We start from the raw sequence: 10,484 nt of genomic DNA, 5'->3' as shown, positions 1-10,484 counted from the left end.
ACAAATTTCTCCATAAAAACTAGTCCACTCTGTAGCTATCCCCCAGGTGATTTTTTTCTTTTCATTTTGTTGGGGGTTGGATTTTTTTTCTTTTTTACTTATGGAATTTTTTCCCATAACTTGCTAGGAAACTAACTCCTGGGTACTTATGGGTACTTAGGCAAAACTAAAGTGGACAAAGACAGGAGAGGAGCATAGCATCTGGCTACACTTTTTTTTTCTGGGAGTTTCTCTCCGAGGGGAGAGATACTGCAAGATTTTTGGGGGAGGGAAAGGACGGGGCTGGGGGCAGCTGCTTGCTCTTGCTCTCAGCATCAGAAGAGGAACGCTCCAGCTGTTGCTTGCTGTGGGGAAAATTCACTGTCACCACTGAAGTATGGTCCTAGGGACCTACCATCATCTGCCTCTGTGTCCAGTAATTCTGAGCTCACCTTTTCCTGCCCTGCTGGTGCTGGGCCATCACTGTCCTGCCCCTGCTACTTCTTCGGCACTGCTGTGGGTCTTTTCTACACTGTAGCCCCACACTGCCCTGTCCTACTGGGATGGCCTGCAGTTCCGGCTACCACGGTGGAGCCTCTGGTACATCTCATCCACCAGCCCAGGATTTCTGCTCATTCCTGCTGTTTCAGCTTGGTGCTCCTCAGAGTCCTGCAGGGGCATTGGGATCAGACTGCTCCAGGGTTTTGTGAAGCAAAGCCTCTCCTTCATCCTTTCTCAGCCAAGAAGGCTGTCATGAGGTTCCTAGATCTGTTTTGTAGTTAATGCTGTAGTTACTGTTGTTTGTTTGCCTTGTTATACACACTAGTAAAGAACTGTTATTCTTATCCTCATATCTTTGCCTGAGAGGCCCTTAATTTCAAAATTATAATAATTCAGAGGGAGGGGTTTTTCAGTCTCCATTCCAAGGAAGGCTCCTGCCCTCTCTAGCAGACACCTGTCTTTACAAACCAAGACACATTTGTACAAATCTCACTTTAGGCTTGGCGAATTAAGCCTGAGGACAAGTTCAAGCTCCTGTTACAGCTCCTAGTTCCTTTTTCAGGACAGTTCATGTCATCTTACTAATTTATGGTTGTTCACCAAACTGCTTCCCCTTGGTTCTGCCCCCCTCATCTCTTTTCACAGAACAAGGGCCAGGAACAACTCGAGTTTCACAATGAGTTTTGCATCCTGAGTGTCCCTTACATCCTCTCACTGGGGACATCCAAGTGGGTACTACTGATTTCGACTCGGGGCACTCTCTCTGAATCCCAACATGCCATAGGATGTGGGAATAACACAGCCATGATTTTGTGGAATAAAGCATTGCTTTCACGGAGGAAAAGAATTAATATCTTTTCTATCCTAACCCTGAAGTTTAAAGAACTGCACCTTGCAGGTGTCTAATGTCTAGTTAATCTCATTAAATCTCATCTCTTGCATTCTCACTTTTCCAGACTCATTTTTTCCATGCATGGTTTCCAGCTTTCACCCTGACGAGATTTGTATAAAACACCCTGGTTTCTCATTGCCTTCTGCAGCTAAAGATTTATGCAAACCAGTTCCCATGAAGCAGCTCCTGTACAGTCCTTGAAAATGAGAATATTGAAAAAGCAAAGCTTACCAGGATGAAGAGGGAAGCAGTTAACTCACATTATTTAATCCTAAATGACATTTCCCTAACAGGGAGAAATTTCAAATAAACAATAAATCTTCTAAGGAACAAGTTTTTTAGTGCCATCCATGTTTGCTTCCATTATAATCAGTAATTGATTTTACTCATATATAAGTCATATAATTTGCTTTTTGTCTACTGAGAAAGGAGTATTCTACCTTGATTAGTGAATTCTGAGAGGTAGGACTCATAGGACTAGAAATATGTTTTCTAAATGCTAATTTCATACACTAGGTTAAAAATAAGGTTGAAGAGGTAAGACAAAAGAAGTGTCTTAAGATTTCAGACCTATTATGGATGGAGTGTGTGAGTTTTTTATTATGTGAGCTGATTTAGATCATTAGTAACAAATACTTGACACAATTCAATAGACAAAATGAAACATTTCCACAAGTTTTCACACTCCCCAAAGTTGTGCTAAAACCATTTTCTCTGTTTTTTTCTGAACAACTATTTCAACTCTTGCAACATGAAAATTACTATAAACTGATTTCTAAAAATATTTTATGTCCAGCAGTTGCTTTATAAGTCAAGAACTGCTGGACTATGAAAAACTAATGTTCTGTAGGAAGTTTTAGATTTTTCTGATAACAACTATTCACATGAGAATTCCAATTATTTCTTCATCTTCTCTTTTAAACTGACTTCATTTTTATTAAGTAGCTGCACAAGTAAGTTGCTTAAAACTACGATCAATTACTTCTTCGGATTCTGTCTTTCCCATCACAGCTGGTTACAGTAACACCACCTAGAAAAAGAAGTTATATGGACATTGTGTGCCACAAACCGCAAACACAATAATTGATTCCTCTGTCTTTTCAAAGTAAATAAGAACTGTTCTGTGGCTTCCAGACCCATCTTCTGATACAACTGCCACTAGAACAATTTCATTTTGGTTTTCAGAAGCCCAGTTTCACAAGTAAAAGGCAATTTTAATTAAATTCAGACCCTCAATATTTGTTTCTCCCTCCTCAGCATCTTTAAACCTTCGTTTCAAGTTATTAATGGGCAAGATGTCGATACTCTAAAATTATAAGATGGTAAAATTTCAGTTTGATGCATGATTTAGAGTCCATGGGCTCCAATCATGAAATAATGAGGCAAAATGTAATGGAATCATAATGTAACTAATGCACAGGGTTCCATGTTACAACCCTCAAAACCAGTCAATCATTAATTCCTTGCCTTTAATTAATTTCTTGTTCATCATAATTCCTATTAAGAATCACTTTTCCAAAGGAAAAAAATTAAACATTATCAACCCAAATATATTTTAACAGCCCTAATGTAACAATATTAAATCCACACCTTTTAAGAATATATATGATCTTGAAGCACAGGACACCCCAGTCCAGTCAGTAGATGTATTCCCCACAAACCTGTTAATGGACCATATAACAGCTTCTTGATCACGCAGTAGAGTTCCACGTCAGCTTATTTTGATTAAAAAAGGCATTGCAAGCTTCTAGTAACTCCCTACATGGTTTCAATAACAATTTCTGTATGATAGGAATCCAAAAAGAAACTCACGCTGGATAAACATACTAATAGCTTTAAACCCAAATAATAGGTCCTCCATTAATATGATATTGGAGCACTTGTAAGTGAACTTTAAAATCATAGATTCATTTAGTTTGGAAAAGACTTCTAAGATCATCAAGTCCAACAAGTTACTGAAATGTCTGAAAACCAGTATTTTCAGTCCATTACATGTTGTTGCTGCTAAGCTAAACAAACATTTTGAAATCAAGTGATATGGCAGGTTTAAAGATGACAAAATATTTCAGTCTTGAATTTGGCAGTCCAAATGGAAGACTTCAGAAGTATAATAAGAGTATTTTTAAATTGTGTCTCAGTAGAAATAAAGAGCAGTACAATCAGAATTTTATCTTGTTTTTAACATGGCAAGTACTAGCAGTTTTATTAGCAGAGCCACATGAAGTAAATGGGGCTTCCTGCAGGAATGAAAAAGTCCAAAGTTTACAGGGAAACATGAGCCTTTCTGATTTAAACACTGATAAAAGCTTAAACTGAATCATTTCACAGTTCCATTCTGTCCTACTACTGAGTTTTCATCATTTGTTTAATCTAAGCAGAATTCTGAGATTTACAATTAAAATGTTGAAGAAAGCTGCTACAGAAACAAAGGACACTGAGTTACAGTTTAAAAGTAGAAACACATAGCCAAATATTGAGTCAAAGAAGATGCACCTTCAGAACATAAGCTGAGTTTGCCTTCTTTCTGTACTGAACTTCTGACTTTAGGAGAAAAAAGAATAAAGGGCAGGTATTCATCTTTTAACTGCTTGTTCCTGAAAGACATTAAAAATGTCTGAAAAATTAGGAAGGCAAATTAGCTGTGTAGCATTTTTATTTTACTATATTGACATTTTAAGCACAAATACTTTATCTGAGTAAAAATAGAAAATAATTGTTTCATGTAAAATTACAAAAGAAAGCAAAACACAAAAGAAATACAGAATTATTAGCAGATTATAAGAGTCTTTGGATAAAGAGTAAAAAGTATGCAAAACCCTTCTGTTTTACAAAAATTGGGAATATTCCATTTTCCTTCTGGCAGCAACAAAAAATCCCTTGATAATATATTCTACATCTTTTGTTTCACTGAAGACATCAAGTTAGTCACAGATTTCTCCCTCAACTACAGAGAGCATGATAATAACTTTATACTGCTTCAAAGGTTCTTTCTTTACTAATTAGAGCATGGTAGAAAAGCAGATGGAATCACAACAAAGAACCCCAAGGACCATTACTCCTACTGCAAGGCTGAAAAGCAACAACAGGATGTAATCACAAATGGTGGGAGCAGAAGTTTCTCCCATGGGACTTAAGTAACAAGAAAAAGCAGGGGGATGAAATATTGATACTACTTTTTCATTTTGGTGTGTGTTTACCCACAGTCCGATTTCATCTAGAAAGCTGGTATTTTAGCCTTCTTTTCTTTTTATCCTGTATTTTAACTAAAAAGGCATCTCAGGAACTCTGCTAACTGGAACTAGTGACTTGTACTGGACTTGGGTTTAGTCACGGAATGTTGTTCCATGCAGACCTGCTGCTCTCAAATACCAGCTTCACATAATTCTTGGTAAGCAAACCTGCATCTCCTGCACAAGCCACCTCCAACACTTGTCAATCAGTGACATCAACTCTAACAGCAAGAAAAGGAGTGATGTTGACCTTTCGTGACAGATATATTTACATTTTCTGCTCAGGATTAACAATTTTTTTTAAAAGAAAAATTATTTCAGCATGCTCAGCAGATGGAGTGCTGCAAGAACTCAAGGATGAAAACAACAGTAAGAGTTACCAAAAGAATCCAGCAAAAACCTTTGTTTTTATAATCATGTCAATGATGAAAAAACACAAGTTAGAACTATTTCAAGACTTCTAGTCAAGCAAAAACTATCTGTGGATGAGCATCCACCTACAAAAAGCACAAAACATCTTTAGGATACACAAAAGTCTTTGTATTCTCTGCCTTTTGCCTGCAAGTGTAAACATTCCTGCTCCAGTCAAGTGCAGCAGCCCAGTGCCCTCACTGCCAGCATAAAAACACTTTATGTTCAGAACCTCACTGTTCAAGAACTTTGGATTTAAAGTTTAAGAGTAAGTCGATCCCTAACAGAATTAAAGGTCTTCCCTGGTAATTGTTAAATGTTACCAGAGGGATTTTAATTTATAAAAAGTTGAACATCAGTGGTGACATAGTAATTATGCTGTTTATTAACATGAAGAGGCAAAAGCAATCCCCAAATCACACCATTCTCAGACATCAAAAGAAGGAGTCTAACAGGCACCAGTACAGAAAATCAAAAGCTGAAGCCTACTTTTTACTGCATGTCCAAGTTTGCAAGAAGCACTGACTAGCTCAGAATTCAGGATACATCCCAACTATTTTTGACTCATCATTCAGACTTCAAATTGCACCCAGCTCTGGAGCATGCATTTAGCCTAAGAAGCTTCAAAAATATCACTTGAAATTCAAAGAGAATTTAATTTTCAGTAAAAAGTACCTCTTTGTAGTTAATATATTTTAGACTGTACAATGATTGGGAAATTAAACTTCAGTTCTCTGTAAAACTATTTTCAATTTCCTTTCTGTTCCTAACTTGGGACTACTGACTGTGATTAACTTAAGTCTTCGGACACTAAGGTTGACTACCATGAAGATATAAGCACCTTGCAGAACACAGCATTAATACTCCCCACCAAAACAATCCACTCTTTGGGCCGTTTTCTCAAGTTTTTGAATTACCTGATGGGGGATGGCAGTGAGGGAAGAAGTTCACCTTTGCTTTCTGCAAAATGGCTAACATCAAGTACGTATTTCAAAACAGGTATTTGCCCTCGTATATGTATATTATGTGTATATTACAATGAAATACTCATATTTGGCTTTTCACCTAAGCCATATTTAAACCTGGATCTCCTTCTTTAGCACTGATCTCCAGTTAAGTCCAGTCTTAAATTTCTTTTGCTTTTTTAAACACAGAAGCTATTTTAAGAACTTGATGCTCTGTAACATTTAACATGTCTTTCAGCTCCACTTGATTAACAGAATAATGAATATACTGTAAACTTTGAAAGCATGAAATGACATTTGGTAGTTCAGCAGAGAACAAAAGACTGGAAAAGGCTGTATTCACACAACTGATCAGCCTGGGGACTACAGGGACTTCAGTTTTGTTTAAAACTGTTGCAGAAATTACTTTGCACAGCTGTGGTCACAGCGCTGAGTGGCTCCACCTCTCACTAGCTGCAGAAGTTGGGGTGATCCCTTAACTTACATTAAAATATATGCTGTTAAAAGATCCAAATTTATGTGAGTCTGAGTTCTTTATAGAAATTCATGCTCTATATTGTATGGTCAAGAAACAAAATAAGTTTCCAATTCTGATAAAAGTAAGAGCACCAACTGCTCTGATTATAGAGGAAAGGTCTCAGGTTCCCACTTACAGGTCCCATTGCTTAATTATCTTTCTCTGCTTGCAGGGATGCTGTAGCCAGTGTCACTGCTGTAACAGGCTGTGCAATGCCATGGAGCTGCATCTTGGCCAGTTTCTTCTGCTCACACTCTGTGACCAAGCGGTTCAGCTCTGCTGCACTGTACCCAATCAGAGTCTTCAGGTCACACACAAATTTGTACACAAACCTCTTGCCTTGCACCTTGCAGATCATGTCTCCATCATAGTAATACCTGCAAAAGAGAAATCAGCAACAGAGAATTTTAGCATTTGTAATTTTCATATTCATCTATTACTTACTTAAGATCACTAGAGGCTAAAATATTACTCTTTTTCTCATTGAGATTCTCATAATTTCATATATCAGGATATTATTTAAGCATTTTCTTATATGAGATAAGGAAAGTGTTGAAAATTGTCTCTGTACCTTGGTATATAAAGGAGAAACAAAATGCAGTAATCATTTTGCAGATCACTGGAAGCACCAGATCAGGAATAAGTCTTAGAGCAGTTTAAAAACAGCTTGGCAGGGAAGATGTCTAATATACAGTGCTTTGCTTTAATAAAAAAAATATTGTCTTTCCCCTTATTATTGTCCTTTGCTTTGCTTTTCTTAAGAAAAAAATTAAGGCTAGAAACAGGTTGAAAATTACCAAGCAGTTTCTATGATATGAGGGCAGCTATTCTCTCTATACTGTCTTCAAAGATGGAAATAAAACTATAAAGGCATGGGTTGGATTTGTGGGGTTTTGTCAGGTGAGTTTTTTGTTTGTTTTTGATTTTTTTTTGTCTGTTTGGTTGTTTTTTATAATTCATATGCTGTCAAAGCGACATCTTTGCCTTAATTTACAACTAAAAGTGAGTTCTCTAACAATAACCATCATTTATATTGTGTGACAAAAGAATTATCAGATTGGGCAGAAATGTAGTGAGACAACATCTATATAACCCCCCCCGCCCCCCACCCTCCCACCCTCCAGAGACAGTTTAGGTCATACCAACAAGACAGAATTTAGAATTTTGCAGTTTTGTTGCTGTTCTTTCACTACAAGCTTTAATAGAATGTGTGTCACATTTCTCATTAAGGAAACTTAGGTGACTGGGATGTAACTTGGATTTTATGAGCTTGACAAGCTTGTGAGAAATCTGGAAAATAATAAAAACTCAACCAACACAACTCACACAGTAAAATTTCCTCAAAACTATCACTCAAATGTAGAACAAATGAACCCAGATTTCTTGACTGTCTGAAACTCAATCCTGTGACATGTTCATACAGCAAAGATGATTCTTGTTCACCAGCAAAAAACTAAGTCAATTAAAAGATGAACTTCTGATTTCCAGCTCTAGTGGAAAAGAGGTAAGTAACTAAGAATCCAAGAAAATTCTTCAGACATCTCAAGTTCTGGAAGAAAAAGTCTTTTAATTTCTTACTTTTAAGGGTCAGGACCTAAGCAGGAGGACCAAAGAGAAATGAGAGACAGGCTGTGTAGAAAATAATGTTGGTAAACCTGTTGATTACTGAGATCATGGAAGAAGCCACAGAGGTCTGTCATGGAGTACAGGAAATGTCAGAGTAGCTTATTACTGCTCTGTGGGTAAAGACAGTGTGGTTTGTTTGCTGAAGTTCTCCTTCAGCTTTCTCCTGATTGACATACAATTATAGAAAAACTTCCTTTTCAGTCCTTCTCCTCACTCTACCCCTCAAACTACCACCTGCCTCCCTCAATTCCTCTGTGTTCTTCTCTGCATCTCTACACTTATTCTTGGCTGCTACTACAGCTTCCACCCAGCAATTCTTCATGCCAGCCCTGTCCTCCAAAACATCTCAGCACCAGCTGAACGAACTGTTGTGGAATGGTGTCCAAAACCTTCAGCCTCTTACGGAGGTTTAGTTGCAGTGGGTTGAATGAGCTGTATAACCATGAGGGTGGGATGATAATTTATGTTCAGCTTTGAAGTAGAGTCTTGTAGTACTGGGCAGAATTGGGGAAGGATGAGTAATAACCTGGTGTGCCCCTTGTGTGTGGAATAGTGTGTGGCAACACTGGGCAGACTCTGATGTTGAATATGACAGGGTAGAGAAACATAGAGAAACTGAGCTCTGCTCACTTGGGGCAATGTGAAGCACCCACAGAAAAACAAAGTTTGTAATATGTGGTCATGCCATACATATGTCAAGTGGAAGTGGTCATCATTTTTTTAAAGTTAGTTAACTCTGTACATGCCTTTACATTTATTTTACAATCCTACATAATCATTCCTGTCTCAAAAAATGCTGTAGAAAATGCCTTTAAAAACTGAATATACTTTGGACAATTTAGTCCACATTACTGATATGATCAGAAAGGAAGAGGATCACAAGAAATTAGATCATGTTTATATGAACATCCAAAACATGCAAGATTCCCACATCTCATGCTCGAAACACTCAAGTTAAAATCAGCCAGTGTGGGAAGAGGATATTTTCAATATTATGTTGAATGCATTTCTGATTACAGCATTTGCCTACTCAAAAATACAGAAAGCTATAAATAAATAAATTAAATACCCATGCAAGTTTACAAAGTTACCAGAATATTCCAAGACATATGGAAACTTTGTTTCAGAAGAATACAGGAGAAGAATTATTTTTCTTCAAGTCTCACCTCGCTACTGAATAACTAAATAGACTTGGATTTTTAAAAGATTTACCAAGATATGTATAACAATAAAAAGCTGCTCTTCCCTTTCTGTCCCTCTGCCCTAGTGTATATATGCCTGCTTTTCCTACAGCTGGGCAGAAGTGCCATCATATTTCTCAATAATACCAACATAATTTCCTGTATTCATCAATAATTAACATAGTGATTTCAATACATTAGTAAACAAAACACAAAATCATTTATTAAACTTTAGCTTGGCAACAGTGTTTATCACATGAGTAGAAAGAGGCATTAAATATCCCTTCAGACATTAAACTGTTAGAAAACATGTTAATATTGATGCAGCTGCCAAAATTACACCACTTTGAGGAATGTGATTTCTGTAATTCTGTGACTAAATATAAATGCAAAATTTTTCTAATAGTGATGTATGCAAATTGGTGTTTAATATCCGACTGATAAGAACGTTATTCCAAAGTTCTTCAGCTGCCTTTGGCATCTTCTGTGAAGCTTGTTGACAAAGCCCAAAAACATCAACATGGTTTACGTAATTTTTATGTATCAGGTTTTCACATATGCCTTTAGTACACAGACTCACAGATACACAGGTTGGAAACCTGGGAATGGCATTGGAACAATACAGGCTGGAGAAGAGCTTTATTGGAACAGTCCTGCTTTGGGCAGGAAAGTTGACCAGAAACCTCCTGCGGCCCCTCCAACCTAAGAGAGTCTGTGATTCTATTAAAAAAATTAAGATTCTAATTAATACACAAATAATGCAAGAACAGCCATACAAAACCAGACAGACCATCTATAATAGGAATAGACTCCAACAGACTGAAACATAACACCTAAGTAAAACCATGAGAGTAAGCATCTACCAATGCTCATCCTTGCTTTTAGTGATCTGAGGCTCAGGAACTCTTAGAAGTTGCATCTTTCAATCTTTCAAATTAATATCCTTCAAAGTATTTATTTTTCATTCGTTTTTCCACTTATCTGTCAAACACAAAGTAATTACGATATCCACAAAACTGTGCCTAAAGAAGTTCTAGGACAAACAAAAGGGTATAGTTTAGCTGTGTATCTCGTGCCTGTCAAATGCTAAGTAAATCCTCCCTAAAAGGGTAAAGAAAGTCAGAATATGATACTTTACCATCATTTCTTACAGACGTATTTTCAAATAGAAGTTGATATTTT

The 10,484-nt window shown here is 37.0% G+C and overlaps 1 protein-coding gene across 6 annotated transcripts in view; it reads right to left on the bottom strand.

Annotated features, from left to right (window-relative positions):
• Nucleotides 1-1,725: 1,725 nt before the first annotated feature.
• The window catches only part of GABPA (GA binding protein transcription factor subunit alpha), a 38,791-nt gene continuing 30,032 nt past the window's right edge, over nt 1,726-10,484 (bottom strand). For 4 of the 6 annotated variants that reach the window (XM_066208570.1, XM_066208568.1, XM_066208579.1 and 1 more), the window contains one exon: nt 4,008-6,872. In XM_066208570.1, the coding sequence (XP_066064667.1) occupies nt 6,644-6,872 (229 nt within the window). In that variant the 3' untranslated portion in view covers nt 4,008-6,643. Of the gene's footprint in view, nt 3,967-4,007; nt 6,873-10,484 lie in introns of those variants that run through there. The other 2 variants (XM_066208581.1, XM_066208584.1) reach the window with 2 other exon arrangements.

This window comes from Chamaea fasciata, unplaced genomic scaffold, assembly GCF_029207755.1.
Source record: "Chamaea fasciata isolate MVZ Bird 193981 ecotype frontalis unplaced genomic scaffold, bChaFas1.0.hap1 SCAF_2, whole genome shotgun sequence".
Lineage (NCBI taxonomy): Eukaryota > Metazoa > Chordata > Aves > Passeriformes > Sylviidae > Chamaea > Chamaea fasciata.
The sequence above is the reverse complement of the archived record's forward strand: the minus strand, read 5'-3'. Positions and strand labels throughout refer to the sequence as shown.